This window comes from Narcine bancroftii, chromosome 3 (genome assembly GCF_036971445.1).
Source record: "Narcine bancroftii isolate sNarBan1 chromosome 3, sNarBan1.hap1, whole genome shotgun sequence".
Lineage (NCBI taxonomy): Eukaryota > Metazoa > Chordata > Chondrichthyes > Torpediniformes > Narcinidae > Narcine > Narcine bancroftii.
In genome coordinates, this window is record NC_091471.1 from 202,809,949 (window position 1) to 202,829,264 (window position 19,316).

Consider the following 19,316-nt stretch of genomic DNA (forward strand, 5'->3'; position numbering starts at 1 on the left):
CAGTGAGCTCGATCATTGTTGGGCAGTCGAGGTTGGGGTGAGGCGGAAGCAGCTGTTAAAATGTTCGTTTGAACAAAAGGGGTTTCACGGCTCATCACGGCTGTTGTCATGTGTAAGTTTGAATAGTCTCCGTTATTAAAGTTTGGATAATATAAATCATACCGTTACAGAATTATTTTAATTGAAAAGGACAGGGAATTCGTTATTCAGTATTTTAATTGTCGCCCTGTAGTGTTTCCAGGACATACAGTTCTGGAAAACCATAACATCGCATGCAAAGGCTTTGCAAGTTTATTAACCGGTGTTTCAATAATGAAGTTGTTGGCTCAACGTTGTCTTCTGTACAGAATGACAGACGTAGAAAAAGTTAAGTAAAAACGCTTCTGAGGACACAGTATGTCAGATAACGTGAAAAGAGTAACAATGCATTGAAACACGAAGTCTGCAGTCGTCGTGATTGGAGTGGGTGCAGAACTGCTGAAGGAAGGGCTCCGGCCTGATGGTCGGTTATCTCTTTTTTTTATGCCTCCTATGGACACTGCGAGATTTACTGAGTTCCTCCAGCATTTGTGTTTTCACAAGAATAACAATAGCTCCTTTAATTCATCAACCGTTTAAGGGTCCAGTGGAAAAGGGAAGACCATCAGCACATCGGCGTCAAATCACTACAGGGATTGACAGCTTCTATCCCTACTCCTATCCCTGGTGTCAGCTGACTAAAAGGACAGAAATTTCCATTCGTTCCGTGGGTACGAGTGTGTTCAGTGGAAAAGCAGTCAGTGTCCTGGTTAAAGGTGGCCCAGTGGAAACAGCACAAACTGCTTCCTATCCCGTGACACTGCACAGCCAATTTACTGGGATGCCAGTGGGGAAAGGCCGAAGGTCTTGATTTGAAGACTCAAAACTGGTCACATAAATACATTTGTTTAGTTTCGTGAACAGTAATGTAATTTTCAAGTGAATTGAATGAGACTTCTTTCCTCTTCAAGAAGGGAGTTGTAGTTAGAAATCACTCTTATTAATTGAACATTTTTCATCACAAATCTGATTTCATCACATTTCTTCGATTATTTGCTATCATGTTTTGTAATTTTAGCCACTATTTATGTCCAGTAGGTAAACTGATTTAAACTTTAGTTTATTGGATCTTATTTTAATACAGCAGAATCAAATTGTGATGGTAAAACTGTGATTGTTTTGATTTATGTATTTGTTTTAAAGCATTTATCCAAGTAAAAAATTGTAACTAATAGTGTAAATCCACGCTGCTGAATCCGAAATGAATTGACAAGTAGAGGAGAGCATACTTGAATTTTTTTGTTGCTTTGTGTTGTAATTTTTAAAGGATTTGTATCTTCCTAAGTTAGTATTGAAAAAGATCAATGAATATTGATGTACAAGTTAAGATTTATTTCCCCTTTCGAAAATGATTATTCCTTACACTTGTTAATCTTGAAAATATCTTTTCAAATTTCCAATTGCTTTCTGCATGCTCTAAAATCTGAAGAGTAGTATATTGATAAGATCATTAACCTTTTTGATAACAGTTTAATCTTGCAGTTAAATCAACCTTATAAACTATTTTTCCCTGCAGTCCTTGAATTGTACGTGACGCAAGATCATTTTTGCCACAAAATATTCTCATAAATACAGAATGGCAGATAAACTTACCAGAATTGCTATTGTCAGCCATGATAAATGCAAGCCCAAGAAATGTCGTCAGGAGTGCAAGAAGAGCTGTCCAGTTGTTAGAATGGGTAAGCAGTTTTGTCTTTCATTGCATTCCTGAATTAGAGGATAGTAGTCTTAAGAATATGTTTAATCTCAAAATATGACTTGTGTGGGTAATTTAAAATGTATGAAAAACAGCCAGTGAAATGTTGGAAAATACTCCATTTGTGCTTGAGTATTCAGGACTTTAATTAAAAAATTCTCAGTATTTTTCAGCAACAATTAACATACAAGAAACAATCCCATAAGAAATAAACATTCTGTTTATTCAAATTGGAACTTTTGGTAAAATGATTTGGAAAATGTGCATTTGAGATATGAAATGTTGGGGAACCAATTGAAATAGTTCAGTCATTGGACAATATGATGACTTGGAAATATTTCAATAATTTTATACTAATGATAGAGACAATTTGCCTCATTGAGTCTTTGCTAACTTTTAGCAATTCCTCGTCTTGTCTGTAAAAAAAAAAAAAAAAAAAGAAAATTACAGTAGCCAAGAAACCAACCAGAATATCTTTTGGAATATAGTAGGAACATGATGGGGGAAAGGAAAACCCTATACATAGTGAGAGCATCCATACTCTAAAAAGTGTGTGACCGTTTGTCTTCAGTTTTCTCCACATCTATGCTGTTTCTGTTCTATTGGTAGAAAAAAAAAGAAAATTACAGTAGCCAAGAAACCAACCAGAATATCTTTTGGAATATAGTAGGAACATGATGGGAGAAAAGAAAACCTTACACATAGTGAGAGCATCCAAACTCTAAAAAGTGTGTGACCGATTGTCTTCAGTTTTCTCCCCATCTATGCTGTTTTTGTTCTATTGGTAGAGTGCTGAAACTGTGAAGAAAGTTTGGGAAATTTATATTTCAATGTTTAATGGAATATGTGCTCTCTCCGTATTATTACTTAGAGTATTAATCAAACTTTTATAGTTAAACAATTTTTTAAATGCCCAGTGAAGTTGCAGTTATTTGAAATTAGTTGTCCATCATGCTAAAATGCAAAACATTTCCATTGGATTAAACACAAATCTTCCATTTGAAGAGGTCCTAAAAAGTGAGTACAGGCAGTTAGGTAGGGAGTTAAAAAGAAGGACCGCAAAGGGGGTAATTTCTGGATTACTCCCTGTGCCATGTGGACAGTGAGAATAGAAATAGAATGAGGTGGAGGATTAACACGTGGCTGAAGGGGTGGAGTAAGGGGCAGGGTTTCAAGTTTCTGGATCACTGGGACCTTTTTTGGGGAAGATGTGACCTGTACAGTAAAGACGGGTTACACTTAAATCCTAGGGGGACCAGAATCCTGGCAGGGTATTTGCTAGGGCTACTCAGGATCCTTTAAACTAGAATGTTTGGGGGGAGGGAGCAAAATAGTACAGAGCAGTAAGGAGAAGGTTAGAATGCAAACAAAGAAAGTTTGTAGTAAGTATTTGAATATGGATGGGCAGGTGATAGAGAAAGGAAATGCTCTGGAAGAAGATGAAGGGCAATTGGCAGGAAAAGGAAATAATGTTGTTATTAAAGATGAGGGAAAACAGGGATTAAGAATTGGGAAATCTCTGAAATTCATATATTTTAATGCCAGGAGTATTGTAAAAAAGGTGGATGAGCTGAAGGTGTGGATTGATACTTGGAAGTATGATGTGGTAGTGATTAGTGAGACATAGTTGCAGGAGGGATGTGATTGGCAGCTGAATATCCCTGGGTTTCATTGCTTTAGGTGTGATAGAGTCGGCGGGGCAAGAGGAGGTGGTGTTGCATTGCTTGTCAGGGAGAATATTACAGCGGTGCTTAGGCAGGATAGATTAGAGGGCTCGTCCATGGAGGCTATTTGGGTGGAACTGAGGAGTGGGAAAGGAGAGGTTACACTTGTAGGGGTGTATTATAGACCACCCAGAGGGGACCAAGACCTAGAAGAGCAAATCTGTAGGGAGATAGTGGATATTTGTGATAAGCACAGGGTTGTAATTATGGGAGATTTTAATTTTCCACATATAGATTGGGAAACACATTCTGTGAAAGGGCTGGATGGGTTAGAGTTTGTGAAATGTGTGCAAGATAGTTTTTTACAACAATATGTAGAGGTGCCAACCAGAGAAGGAGCAGTGTTAGATCTACTGTTGGCAAATGGGATGGGTCAAGTGACGGAGGTTAGTGTTGGCGAGCACTTCGGGTCCAGTGATCATAATGCCATCAGCTTCAATGTCATTATGGAAAGAGATAAGTCAGGGCCAAGGGTTGAGGTTTTTGATTGGGGAAAAGCTAGATTTGAGGAGATGCGAAAGGACTTACAGGGTGTGCATTGGGACAATTTGTTTTATAGGCAGGATGTAGTAGAGAGATGGAAGTCTTTTAAAGATCAGATTTTGAGAGTGCAAAAGCTTTATGTTCCTGTTAGGTTAAAAGGAGGGGCAAAAGGTTTGAGAGAGCCGTGGTTTTCAAGGAATATTGGAAACTTGGTTCGAAGATAAAGGGAGGTGTACATTAGGTATAAGAAGCATGGAATTAAGGAAATGTTTGAAAAATACATTGAATGTAAGAGGAATCTTAAGAGTGGAATTAGGAAAGCTAAAAGAAGGTACAAGGAGACTATAGCAAGCAGGGTGAAAATTAATCCAAAAGGGTTCTACAAATATGTTAATGGTAAAAGGAAAGCGAGAGACAAAATTGGTCCCTTAGAGAATCAGAGCGGAAAACTGTGTGTGGAGCCTAGAGAAATGGGAGAGATATTGAACAGTTTCTTTTCTTCGGTATTCACCAAGGAGAAGGATATTGGGATATGTGAGATTAAAAAAAACAAATTGGGTAAATATGGAGAATATAGTGAGTGGATAAGTCTCCGGGACCAGACAGGATCTTCCCCAGGACATTGAGAGAAGTAAAGGAGGAAATAGCAGAGGCTCTGACGGTAATTTTCCAAATGTCATTAGAGATGGGGATAGTGCCTGAGGATTGGCGTATTGCGCATGTGGTTCCGTTATTTAAAAAGGGTTCAAGGAGGAAGCCTGGCAATTAACGGCCTGTAAGTTTGACGTCTGTGGTAGGTAAATTAATGGAGAAAGTTCTTAGAGATAGTACTTATAAATATCTGGATGGACAGGGTCTGATCAGGAGCACTCAACACGGATTTGTGGGCGGAAGGTCCTGTTTGACCAATCTGATTGAATTTTTTGAAGAGGTGACTAGGAATGTGGATGAGGGTAGCGCGGTGGATGTTGTCTATATGGACTTCAGTAAGGCCTTCGATAAGGTACCACATGGAAGGTTAGTTAGGAAGGTGCAGTCTTTAGGTATAAATTTTGAGATAGTCAAATGGATTGAACATTGGCTGAAGGAGAGAGGCCAGAGAGTGGTAGTGGATAATTGTCTGTCAGGTTGGAGGCCGGTGACCAGTGGTGTGCCTCAGGGATCTGTATTGGGCCCATTGTTGTTCGTTATACACATTAATGATCTAGATGATGAGGTGGTGAATTGGATTAGTAAATATGCAGACGATACTAAGATAGGTGGAATAGTGGATAATGAAGAAGGTTTTCAAGGATTGGAGAGGGATTTGGGCTGCTTAGAAAAGTGGGCTGAAAAATGGCAGATGGAATTTAATGCTGGTAAATGTGAGGTGCTTCATTTTGGTAAGAAGAATCCGAACAGGACATATGTAGTAAATGGGAGAGCATTGATGAATACAGAAGAGCAGAAAGATTTAGGGGTAACGGTACATCATTCCCTGAAGGTAGAAACTCATGTGAATTGGGTGGTGAAGAAGGCTTTTAGTATGCTGGCCTTTATCAGTCATTGCATGGAATATAGGAGTTGGGAAGTGATGTTGAGATTGTATAAGGCGTTGGTGCGGCCTAATTTAGAGTTCTGTGTGCAGTTCTGGTCGCCTAATTATAGGAAGAATATAAACAGTGCAGAGAAGATTTACCAGAATGTTACCTGGGTTTAAGCATCTAGAGTACAGGGAGAGATTGGGCAGATTAGGTCTTTATTCTTTGGAGCGTAGAAGGTTGAGAGGGGATTTGATAGAGGTATTTATGATTATGAAAGGGATAGACTATTTCCGTTAAGAGTAGGAGAGATTGAAACAAGAGGACATGAGTTGAGAGTTAAGGGGCAGAGGTTTGGAGATAACATGAGGGGGAACTTCTTTACTCAGAGAGTGGTAGCGGTGTGGAATGAGCTTCCGGGAGAAATAGTGGCGGCAGAGTCAATTTTATTATTTAAGAAAAAGTTGGACAGGTATATGGTCATTGTGCAGGTAGGTGGGACGAGAGAGGAATGTTTGGTTTGGCGCGGACTAGAAGGGCCTAATGGCCTGTTTCCGTGCTGTAATTGTTATATATATGTTAAAGTCCAGCTGCAAATGTTTCCTGTTGCAGGGCATTGACAATAATAAATTCCACAGAAAGGTTTTGACATCTATTGTCCCTAATTGAAATGCCTATCAAAAAAGTTTGAAGGGATAACTTCACGTCTAACTTTGAAGGGATATCACAATTTTTTTAATTGACGGTTTACTTACACATAATAGATAATTCTTAGGAATATTTAAGTAAATCTAATTTGGAAAAATATTGTGAACTGTAAAACCCCTAATCTGGTTCCAGTTTATAGGCCAAAATTTTCTGCTATATCTGCACAGGAAATACATTTTCAAAATACCACCAAGGTAGTAGTGGTGATCAGTTGAGCAGAACCTGGGATTGTTCAATTTAAAGCAAAGAAGATTACAAGCATATCTTGAATGCCATTCAAATCAAGAGGAATATGGATAGAGGAGATAAATGTTATTGGTGCAAGGAGACAAGAATTTTAGGACCTAGAATGAAGGTGATTTACAATAAATGCTCAAAGGTGAACAAATAGAAATATTTTTATACTGCAGAATGTTTGGGTTTGGAGTGAATTGCCAGAAATAGTAGTGGAAGTGGAGTCAATACCAACATTCAAAGGGGAACTGGATAAGTATGCAAAAGGAAAGTTTGTTCAGCTTTGGAGAAGCAGGTGGGAAAGTTGAACGAAAAAAAAATCTGCCGGAGGAGTTTTGCAGGTTAAGCAGCATCAGTGGTGGGGGAGAGAATGGTAAATGTTTTGGACAAATCTGTCATCAAGGCCTTTCTAACCTGAAATATTGTCCATTCTTTTTCTCCCACTGATGTTGCTTGACTTGCTGAGTTCCAGCATATTGTTTAATTTTTGCCCTAGATTCCAGCATCTGCAGTCTCCTCTCATGTGCCTGTGGGAAAGTGGGACAAGCAGGATTGCTTTTTACATGGATTTCATTTGGACGCTAATCATCATCTGTTCTGTAACATTCTGTAATTCATTCTCTGAAGGTGCTGTCTTTGCTGCTCAGGCATCCAGGCTTCCCATTTTCAGCTGAAATTCCTTGTCATTTTTTTTCATTTGCCTTTGTGTTTCACAAGTGCTAATAGTTTTCATGAAAGCCATTCTACAGTATGTGATGGTTGTTCAGGACAGAAATGTAAAAATATTCATCAAGTTAAGGGCAACGAGGTTGGTGTAGCGGTTAGCACAATGTCTTTACAGCACCAATGACTGGCACTGGGGTTCGAATCCCGTGCTGACTGTAAGGAGTTCGTACATTCTCCCTGTGTCTACATGGGTTTTCCCGCCGGGTCTCCGGTTTCCTCCCACTGTTGAAACGTACTGGGGGTGTAGGTAAATTGGGTGGCATGGGCTCGTGGGTCAAAATGGCCTGTTAATGTGCTGTATGTGTAAATATAATTTTTTTAAATTAAATTTAAAAATGTAAATGCTTTTGACAGTTTTAGTCATACTGTTTAATGGGTGTTTTTCTTTCTGACAGGAAAACTTTGTATTGAAGTTACTGCTCAGAGTAAGATAGCCTGGATTTCAGAAACTCTGTGCATTGGTTGTGGTATTTGCATTAAGGTAAACAATTTGCTAGTTTTTCCATCAGCTGAAGATTTTTTTCTAAACATTTATTACTAGTTACTTTGAAAATCTTGCTGTCAGAATGTGAATTTTATTTGTGACTCTTAAATCTGGAATCTATTGCTGGATTCATAACATTTAGCACATGGGGGTATTAATCACCCTTCTCCAACCCCCATCAATAGGCTGCTAACTGAACTAAGACACTTCTGTTTCTTCTACTGTTGGTACTTGGATGCTATGGTCTTTGCAATTGTAATGTAACACCATGTATCAATTTAATTTTTAAAAAATGCAAGTAAAATGGAGAGTTCAGATTGATTTTGTTTTTAAGGTTGGCTTAAATGTTATCGGTTGTCAAAGATTTGCAACAGCTAATGTGATTTTTACTAAAGTACCTGTTTTCCACTTGCTTCATTTCATTATCTCTCTCTATCGCCTTCCCTCCCCAATACAATTGGCCTTTTCTGTAAACTCAACCACACGTGATGCACAAGCATTAATAAATTGTGCTTTTATTTGAGAGATCAGATGAATATGATTTACAGTTAAACTGAGGGATCTGGAAATACAGATACATAGTTCCCTGAAAGTATTCACAGGTAGATAGGGTTATAAAGAGAGTTTTTGGCATATTGGCCTTCATAAATCAGTATAGGAGTTGGGATGTTATGGTAAAGATCTTGGTAAAACCAAATATGGAGTATTGTGTGCAGTTTTGGGCACCTAACTACAGGAATGATAACAGTAAAATCAAAAGAGTGCAGAGAAGATTGACTAGGATGTTGCCCAGACTTCAGGAACTGAGTTAAAGGGAAAGGTTAAACAGGTTAGGGCTTTCTTTTTCCTTTAGTGCATAGCAGAAGGAGGGGAGATTTGATAGAGATATTTAAAATTATGAGAGCTATAGATAATAAATGTTGGTAAGCTTTTTCCACTCAGGATAGATGAGATACAAGCCAGAGGACATGGGTAAAGGGTGAAAAGGGGAGCATTAGGGGGAACTTCTTCACATAGAGAGTACTAGGAGTGTGGAATGAGCTGCCAGCTGAAGTGGAGAATGTGGGTTCAATTTTAACATTTAAGAATTTGGACAGGTATATGGATGGGAGGGGTTTGGAGGGCTATGGTCTGGATGCAGATCAGTGGGACAAGGCAGGAAAATAGTTTGGCACAGACTAGAAGGTCTGAATGCTCCATGGTTCTTTTTCTACCCATCCCCACGCAACCCACTCTTCTTGTCACTTCCATCCTTCCTTAATAGCTTTCGTGATACAAAGAAATGCTGGAGACGCTCAGCAGGTCAAATTGCATCCATGGGTAGAAATAGTCAACGTTTGAGTCAAAACCCTTTATCAAGACTATTATTACCTCTTATAAGATTGTAGCATTAGGAGCCTTTGTCTCTCTGCATCACTCTGCTCCAACCTATATGACCCCTTTATTTCCTCACCTCTCTCTCCCATTGTTTGTCAATTGATGGTCTCTGTTTGTTGTTCTTCACTCCTTGGTTCACCAATCCCCTCTGTACAACCCTTCCCACTTTGTCCACGTTACACCAGCTATTGTCTACACTCCGTCCTGAGAAATGGTTCCAGCCCAAATTATCAACAATTGTTTTTCTTCCACGGATGCATCTTGACTCACTAAGTTCCTCCAGTAGCTTTTTGTTGCTCCAGATTGCAGTGTCTGCAGTTTGTGGTGGGTGTTCATTTTATTTTTAATTTAGACATACAGCACAGTAACAGGCCCTTCCGGCCCACGAGCACGTGGCTCCCAAATACACTAATTAACCTAAAGCCCCCATACATTTTTGAAGGGTAGTTGAGTACCCGGGAAACCCATGCAGACTCGGGGAGAACATACTGCTTACAGACAGTGCCAGATTTGAACCTAGGTCGCTGGTGCTCTAATAGTATTGCGCTAACTGTGCCTCTTGTCTTTCTCCCTCTCTTTTTCCTTGCTTTTGTCTTTTTTTAATATTTTATTTAATATAAGACCACCTAATAAACATATCACAATATTTCAAACTTAATCCAAATACTTGTGGTATTTTGTATATTAAAAAAAGAAAGTAAAAAAAATACGAAAGAAAGAAAAACCTCTAAATCCCCTATCCCCTTACAAACTAAAGAAAAGAGACTTGAAAATCACAACAGGAGCACTTCACTTTCCAATACTTTAAAACTTGTGTATATAGATATATAGATATATATATATATATATATATATATATATTCATAGAGACCCATAGGAGAAAGGAAATGTTTGAGATTCATTTAAATTTTAATACCAATAGTTTGTAAATATGGGCTCCATATTTCACAAAAAATATATTTATCTCTTAAATTGTAAGTAATTTTTTCAAGCGGAATACATCTCTGAACTTGTGCATGCCATCAGTCCATTCCCAAATCAATATCCAACTTCCAAATTATGGCAATATATTTTCTAGCTATTGCCAAAGCAATTTGAATGAATTTTACTTGATACGTAGTCCATTTTAATTTGGGTTTGATTCTTCTAACATCTCCCAGTAAAAATAATATTGGATCCTGCAGGAATCTTACTCCAGTGATTCATTCTAATAAATTAGCCAAATCAAGACAAAAAGGTTTAATTGTGGAACACTGTCAAATCGAATGCAAAAAAAAAGTGCCAACTTCTTGTCCACATCTAAAACATAAATCTGAATAAATATAATTCTTAAGTAATTTTTGTGGTTAAATATAACTGATGAATAAAATTATATTGAACAAACCAATATTTCACATTTATTGTACTTTTCATACTCTCTACATATCTGAATCCATCTATGTTCATCTATTTGCATATTTAAATCTACCTCCCATTTATGTCTTGATTTATGAACTCCTTTTCGAGCTTCTTTTATAATAATTTGTACATCTCTGAAATAAATTTCTTGACATCCCTATGACTTAATAATAATTCTACTTTACGTTGATCTGAGTCTTTATATATTGATATTATTAGTTTTTAGTAATATTAGTGGATACGTCAAAGTTGAAGTTTGCTACTTTTAATGTTCGGGGTTTAAACAGTCCGATTAAGCGTAAGCATATTTTTATCAAGGTCAATCTTTGGCAAAACATGTGTTCGGTAGAGATATGATTTTACCTGACATGATTAAATTTGAGACTTTTGGCATAATGACTTGAAATATTGTTTAATAATGGAAAAAATTACATATGTTTTGCGGATAGCTATAGTTTTTTTTATTAATAGATGGTTGTTATATTCAGAATATATACATTTTGATTTATATTGACTAGATTTTAATATGTATGCTTTCCTTTTTATTTTTTTTCTTTATGGCTCTCAGGAGAGTTGGCTGAAAGGGGGGGGGTTTCTTTCCTTTTTTCTTTTTTTTAACTATATATAAAATATAACGTTCATGCTTTGTTTATTATTTATGTTACTTATCTGTATTTTGAACGAATAAATAAAGTTTAAAAAAAATAATAATTCTACTTCTGTCTCTGCTGGTGATACTAAATCTTGACTAAAAATTTCAAAAAAAATCTTAATTTGATAACAAAACTTTGTATTTTCCAATACCTTACATTTTTCCTTTATTCTGCTTAAAGTAATAAATTTCCTGGCTTCTAAACAATCTTTAATTTTCCTAATACCATAATTTTGCCAGTTAAATCGTCTATTTTAAAGTCTATTTTGAAAGACATTAAACCTGTTCCTCCAATTTTTTTTATCAATTTTATTTCAAAGTTCAATTAAATGTTTCAGCATGGGTGTTTCTTTATTTGCTATTGACAATCTTGCATTCCATTTATAAATAAAATGTTGTGGATTTGTTTTTCCTATTTTATCAAGTGGTATGTTTACCAATGCTTGATCATTATTTAACTCTTACATTAATAAATCTCAACTGTCCTGCTTTATAATCCTTGCTTTTGTCTTTAACCATGTAATAATTGACTTTCTTGTCTTCCAACCCCTTCTGGATTTTATTCCTTTCTGGGTGAATTTGTATTGTTAGCCAACAATATTTCTGTCAGGCAATCATTTCTCTGCAGCCTTAAACAAGCAAAAAACAAAGACTATTTAGCATCAGATATGGCTGAATCTGTTGCTCTTTTTAAGTAACCCATGGGAATCATTGGATCGTTACCGAAGCAATTAGCTAACTGATGTATATGCAAGAGTATAGGACAATCCTTGAAACTAAAAATGTCTCCTCTAAATTGGATCTACTTTTACACCAATCTAAAATCCGAACCTCAACAATGAAGTCTCAATTCCACTGCCATCTTCCCCCTCCCACCTCCGTATTCCTATCCCCATCCCACTGTTCTGATTCAAGTGCCCCTGTTGGGCCCTTGGTGCCTTCCACCTTCTTTGTGCTGACACATGACTCGCCTCCATGCAAATGTCCTGGTCAGGTCCTCAGCGCATTTTCCTCAAGCTGACAACCCAGCTCACCTCCACAAAAATGGTGCCAGTGAAAAGAATGTGCATGCATTGAGAGGCATTGCTAGTTCAACGGGGCAAACCTACACGTGTCCAATGAAGTCTCAGCTATTCCCCCAAAGGGGCCCAACTGTCATTTGCTCTGTAAAGGCTTTAAAAGGCCTGTTACAGGAGCTGACAGTGGTTTATTTTAAAATGTGCTGATAAAATTAAAACCTTTACAGGGTAATTTGGTATTAAAATGTTGTGACTGGGGGGGGAGGGGTTGGGGGGTTTGTATAATGCAAAGGATATAGCTCAAAACCTACATTTTGGGTGGGAAAATTGGGGTATCATCCTGAACACGAGTCATCCTTTTCACCAGCATGTAAGGTATTCTCTTTTTTCCCCACAGCTTATTTGTTGGACCCATCTTAAGCACCAGTTATTTTTGTCCGAATAATTTGAACTTGTTTTTTTTAAACCACTTAGTCATTGGGATAATCACTTTACCATCATAATTTGCAGAATACCCTCTGATAAATGCTCAAGTGGAGCATTAAGTTCCTTATAGTTTATTTAAAAAAATCAAGTTATCCCAAGTTCTTTACTGTTATTCACAAGATTTTTGAAATACCGTTTGTCAGTGTTGAGTTTAAATATCTCATGCTTCATCCATCCCCATATAAGCAAGCATTTTAAATAGGTGAAATACATTAATCTTGATTATGCTGCCAGAAATTAATAGCAGACAAAGTGATTTTTGCAGTATCCATAGAAATCACAGGGCAACTATTGTTTTGGCCTGTGCTCTTTGTTAACCTGAGTTTCTCCACATGTGGGTATTGCACTTGAAATTGTATTTGCAAGTTTTCTTGTTTAACTCCAGATGAAGTGATATTGACCTTTTATCAATTTCCTATTTCAGAAATGTCCTTTTGGAGCTTTGTCAATTGTAAACCTGCCAAGCAATTTGGCTAAAGAGACAACACATAGATACTGTGCAAACTCCTTCAAGCTTCACAGGTAATGGAACAAAGATGAAAAATAGATATGAATACTCAATCTACTTGGCTGATTTGGGAGTACCAAATGCTGAATTATGCATGTAAGCATTGTGGATCAGCAGTGAACATTTATGGGGAAAAAAAAAATTAATTAGCACATATCTTCACTATTTCTTCAAAATAGTACTGAGGGATTTTGACTTACCACTGAAAAACAAGAATCAATTTTCACAGCTTAATGCTTCCTTGAAGTATATCTGACTAAATCTCTTCACCTTCTTTATTAATGTTGTGCTATGACTTTCAAGTTGTTTATGTCATTGGTGAAGAAGCATGTGAACCACTTGTTTAGTCTTTGATACAACTTGAAAGGCATGCAATATAAAGTATTTCAAATGCATTAAAACAATTTAAGATGTCTACATTATGGTGGAATAACATTTAATGTTGAACTTGGATCTCAAGAGTTTACATTTTGCGGATGTATTTTTTTAACGTATTATTTGAGAATTGCTGAATGACGCAACACAATTTATAGGTTGGCAAGTAGCAGTGATTTTTCACTTTCTTTATTAACAAATGTTTAACTGGTATAGGTTTCTTGCACTCTACAAAGCATAGCCTAAATACAAGTCTAAGCCACTTACCTTTGTTTAGATAAACTTCTTTCTTCTTCTTCTTTGGCTTGGCTTCGGACGAAGATTTATGGAGGGGGTAAATGTCCACATCAGCTGCAGGCTCGTTTGTGGCTGACAAGTCCGATGCGGGACAGGCAGACACAGTTGCAGCGGTTGCAGGGGAAAATTGGTTGGTTGGGGTTGGGTGTTGGGTTTTTCTTCCTTTGCCTTTTGTCAGTGAGGTGGGCTCTGCGGTCTTCTTCAAAGGAGGTTGCTGCCCGCCAAACTGTGAGGCGCCAAGATGCACGGTTTGAGGCGATATCAGCCCACTGGCGATGGTCAATGTGGCAGGCACCAAGAGATTTCTTTAGGCAGTCCTTGTACCTTTTCTTTGGTGCACCTCTGTCACGGTGGCCAGTGGAGAGCTCGCCATATAACACGATCTTGGGAAGGCGATGGTCCTCCATTCTGGAGACGTGACCCACCCAGCGCAGCTGGATCTTCAGCAGCGTGGACTCGATGCTGTCGACCTCTGCCATCTCGAGTACTTCGACGTTAGGGATGAAAGCGCTCCAATGAATGTTGAGGATGGAGCGGAGACAACGCTGGTGGAAGCGTTCTAGGAGCCGTAGGTGATGCCGGTAGAGGACCCATGATTCGAAGCCAAACAGGAGTGTGGGTATGACAACGGCTCTGTATACACTTATCTTTGTGAGGTTTTTCAGTTGGTTGTTTTTCCAGACTCTTTTGTGTAGTCTTCCAAAGGCGCTATTTGCCTTGGCGAGTCTGTTGTCTATCTCATTGTCGATCCTTGCATCTGATGAAATGGTGCAGCCGAGATAGGTAAACTGGTTGACCGTTTTGAGTTTTGTGTGCCCGATGGAGATGTGGGGGGGCTGGTAGTCATGGAGGGGAGCTGGCTGATGGAGGACCTCAGTTTTCTTCAGGCTGACTTCCAGGCCAAACATTTTGGCAGTTTCCGCAAAACAGGACGTCAAGCGCTGAAGAGCTGGCTCTGAATGGGCAACTAAAGCGGCATCGTCTGCAAAGAGTAGTTCACGCACAAGTTTCTCTTGTGTCTTGGTGTGAGCTTGCAGGCGCCTCAGATTAAAGAGACTGCCATCCGTGCGGTACCAGATGTAAACAGCGTCTTCATTGTTGAGGTCTTTCATGGCTTGGTTCAGCATCATGCTGAAGAAGATTGAAAAGAGGGTTGAATTGTGTTGAATGATGCAACACAATTTATAGGTTGGCAAGTAGCAGTGATTTTTCACTTTCTTTATCAACAAATGTTTAACTGGTATAGGTTTCTTGCACTCTACAAAGCATAGCCTAAATACAAGTCTAAGCCACTTACCTTTGTTTAGATAAACTTCTTTCTTCTTCTTTGGCTTGGCTTCGCGGACGAAGATTTATGGAGGGGGTAAATGTCCACGTCAGCTGCAGGCTCGTTTGTGGCTAACAAGATGTGAATTGTGCATTCATTTACAAGGGAATTAGTTCCCCTGGCTAATTCTGGACTTGGCATTTGTGTATCAACCATTGGTGTTTAACTATTAAAATAGCAATAAATTCAAAACTTCCATAAATATGGAACCATATGTAGAAGTTTATGATACATTTGAAGGCTTTTGTTCAATCCACTGCTGGTTTCCACGGGCTTGCTGCAACCACAGTGAATTTGATGGGGATTATACAGTTGCAGACTGCAGCAAAAGCAAGTGTATTTTAATTGTTTTGCATTAGTTAACATTAATGTGCACTCCATTTTGCCATTGGGCATGTGCTGCTGCTCAAGTATACATCCTTCTATCTATTGAGGTGGGCTTTTTACATGCAAAACCAGTAAATATGTGTAATCATTTGTGCACGATGAAGAATAAGATTGGCAAGATCTAGCCCAAAGCTTTGATAGTTGTGTACATTTTAATAGATTGCAAATTATCTGATTATTAGATTGCCGATTCCTCGCCCCGGTGAAGTTTTAGGATTGGTGGGAACTAATGGTATTGGAAAATCTACAGCTCTGAAGATTCTAGCAGGAAAGCAGAAGCCTAACCTGGGGAAATATGATGTGAGTTCTCTCTTAAGGTGGTATGTAACATTTTTTAAAAACCATTTACCAGTTATTATTACAATTTATTGACTCTCACAAAGAGGCTTGTTTTGTTTTCCTGATCAGAATGGATTTCAATTTGATTATCTGATCTATCTTTCCTCTTGCATAAATGGGCATTTGATCCACCAAGTCCATGCTGGCTCTTAACTGAGCAATCCCATCAGTTGTATTCCTCTTTTTGTAGCCTTGTGAGCTATTTTCTCTAGCACACCAATTAATTTCCCTTTTGATTCTTTGCCATTTATCTACACTAAGAGTAGATTTTTGGCTTGTGGAGAAAACCACACAGGCAGCACTCTGGATTGGGATCAAACTTCCATCCCTGAGGCTGTGGTAAATCATTCAAATTGTAATAAAGAAGTATGCCGAAATAGGTACTCTAGGTTTTAAGAATTGTTGCTTGCATCTGCCTTGCACAAAAGTACACAATTGTACACATTAAGGAGGCAAATTATACTTCGAATGTTACTTATTTTGTATTTAATTCCTGCTTTGTCACTCTGACAAGTCCAAATAATATTGGGGGTGGGGGGAATCATGACATAAGTATTGAGATTTAAAGTAGAAGTGGGCACCTCAAACAAATCAAACTTGGAGGATGAAACACCTGGTTGGGATGGATTGCATTTTAAAGAATCTAGTGAAGTGATGGGAGAGTTCTTTATTATTTAGCAACTGGTTGTGAAAAGGGTACAGTTGCAGAGGATTAGTGGGTAGGTAGCTTGCATTTTTGATAGAAGAGTTGTGCAGCAATTAATTCTGTGAACCCCTCTCCCCCCCTCCAATAAAGTTCTTTCATGCTTCATATTCCTGATGCTGTACAAGTGGTAGTGTTCATAAATGGAAAATGATTTTTTTGATAGGATCCCCCTGACTGGCAGGAAATTTTGACTTATTTCCGAGGATCTGAACTACAGAACTACTTTACAAAGATCCTAGAAGATGATCTGAAGGCAATCATCAAGCCCCAATATGTGGATCAGATCCCAAAGGCTGTGAAGGTAACTTTAAAAATCTAATATTTTTGATGTAATGTTCTTTGATTTCTACATTTTGCACTTGGAAGTAATGACTTTGTAGCCAACTGCTACAAAGAAACACACGCACTTGCATTGTGGGAGGTTAAGCTCTGAGATTTATTGAGGCTGAAAAGGCTCCTTTTATACAGTTGGAGTTCCTGTGGATGGGAAGTTTCTTGCACGTGAATACCCTTCTTCAGCCTGTTATTGATCTATTAGCTAGGCAGCTTGGCCAGCACCATTTTAGGGTCTTGTACTGCTCCGGCTTATACCCCCGTCGGTTCGTTGTCCTGGGGGTCACTTTAGCGATCTCTGCCGTGTCTGCTGCTGTGCGATGTGCCAGCCCAATCTCCGCAGTTGAGGGCCGCCACACGATTTCTCTTCCCCCCCTCCCCCACCCCAGAACCGGCGTTACAGTCTATAGGGTCCATACATATAGTCCCCAAAGTCTTTTGTGGTCTGCCTCTGCAGGGTGTTGACACCATTCTGCTGGGTCTGTGTGGGCAGGCTTGAATCTCTCTAGTGAAGACCCCTGATTTACCACCGATATCCAGCTCGAAGGTGGCTCCATTGTTCCGGGTGACTTGAAAGGGATCTTCGTATGGCTTCTGCAGTGGTAAACGGTGGGGTCCTCTGCATACAAATACGTACTCACGTACTCCTTGAGTTCTTTGGGGATGTTGGAGTTGGCTTGACTGTGTCTGGAGGGTGGGATCGGAGCCAGGTTGCAGCCTGTCCAGGAAGGTGGTTGTCTCCTCCTGCAGTCCTCTGGCCTGTGGAACGAAATCCCTGGGAACCGTGTGTGGGGTTGCGTAGACGAGTTCAGCAGAGGATGTGTGGAGGTCTTCTTTCGGCACATTTCAGATACCCAGTACTGCCCATGGTAGCTCATCCACCCAGTTGCGGCCCTCGAGTCTGGTCATAAGGCTGGCCTTGAGGTGCCTGTGGAAACACTTCACCATCCCTTTGTCTTGCAAGTAGTATGTCGTCGTATGGTGTAACTGAGCACCCCATGGGTTGGCAATGTCGGTTCACAAACTGGAGGTGAACTGTGGATCTCTGTCAAACGTGATGTGCTGTGACAGTCTGAATTTTGCAATCCAGGATGAGAGGAGTGCTTTGGCACAGGACCTGGTGGATGTGTCAGCAGGGGGCTTGCTTCTGGCCACCAGGTGAAGCGGTCTACCACTGAACAAGTAACGGAAATCCCGAGAGACTGGCAAGGGTCCCACTATGTTCACGTGAATGTGGTCAAACCTGCGTTCCGTTGGCTTGAAAGGCTGTGGGGGGACCTTGGTGTGTCGCTGCAGTTTGGCTGTTTAACACTGTGTACACGCCTTGTCCCACCCTCTGACTTGTTTCTGCAATCCATGCCACACGTACTTGCTGGCCACCAGCTGGACCGTAGTCCTGATGGATGGGTGTCCCAGCCCATGGATGGAGTAAAAAAACTCGTCACCTCCATGCTGTTGGGACAATAGGTCGAACCTGCCAGGTGGCCACGTCGCACAGGAGGGTGATGGTACCTGTGCCGACTAGAGCATCCTGAAGTCGAAGGTCAGTGACAGCAATCCTGTACTACGAGATCTCGTCATCCTGTGAGGGCTGTGGGTGCATCACTTGAGCAGCTGCTGGGATAAACCTGCGATGAAAGTTTATCATCCCCACGAACTTCTGCATACCTTTGGTTGTACTGGGCTTTGGGAAGCTGCAGATGGCCTCTACCTTGTCAGGCAGTGGTGTGGTCCCATCCTTTGTAATCCTGTGGCCCAGGAAGTCAATGGTGTTCAGGCCAAACTGGCATTTGGCCAGGTTGATGGTTCGGCCGAACTCTTGCAGACAACCACAGAGATTTCAGAGGTGCTGAGGGTGTTCCTGTCAGGTTCTACTTGCCACGAGGATATCGTCAAGGTAGATGAAAGTGCCATCCAGGTCTCGGCCTACTGTGCCCATCAGTCGCTGGAATGTCTGTGCCTCATTTTTGAGCCTGAATGGCATCGTCAGGAACTTGAACAGCCCAAATGGAGTGACGATGGCCATCTTAGGGATGTCATCAGGATGCACTGCGATCTGGTGATATCCTCGCACGAGGTCCACTTTTGAGAATATTGTTGCCCCGTGCAGGTTTGCCGCAAAATCCTGGATGTGTGGACTTGGTAATGGTCTGGGGTGGTGGCTTTGTTGAGCCGGTGATAGTCGCCACATGGTCTCCAGCCCCCAGTTGCTTTAGGCACCAAGTGCAGGGGCAAGGCCATGGGCTGTCTTGACCATCGAACAACCCCCAACTCCTCAAGCTTGCGGAACTCCTCCTTGGCCAGTCGGAGCTTCTCCGGAGGAAGTCGTCTCACCCTTGCGTGGAGAGGTGGGCCCTTGGTGAGGATGTAATGTCTGACACCGTGTCGAGGCATCTCCACTGTGAACTGAGGGGAAAGGATTGCTGGAAATCCTGCTAGCACCTTGGAGAACTCATCGT

At 40.0% G+C, this 19,316-nt stretch overlaps 1 protein-coding gene across 3 annotated transcripts in view; it reads left to right on the forward strand.

Moving 5' to 3' along the window:
• Positions 1-19,316, forward strand: part of abce1 (ATP-binding cassette, sub-family E (OABP), member 1) — a 66,278-nt gene that overhangs the window by 446 nt on the left and 46,516 nt on the right. For all 3 annotated transcript variants that reach the window (XM_069926311.1, XM_069926310.1, XM_069926312.1), the window contains exons 2-6: positions 1,595-1,757; positions 7,565-7,650; positions 13,010-13,107; positions 15,662-15,779; positions 16,688-16,825. In XM_069926311.1, the coding sequence (XP_069782412.1) occupies positions 1,655-1,757; positions 7,565-7,650; positions 13,010-13,107; positions 15,662-15,779; positions 16,688-16,825 (543 nt within the window). In that variant the 5' untranslated portion in view covers positions 1,595-1,654. The remainder of the gene's footprint in view (positions 1-1,594; positions 1,758-7,564; positions 7,651-13,009; positions 13,108-15,661; positions 15,780-16,687; positions 16,826-19,316) is intronic.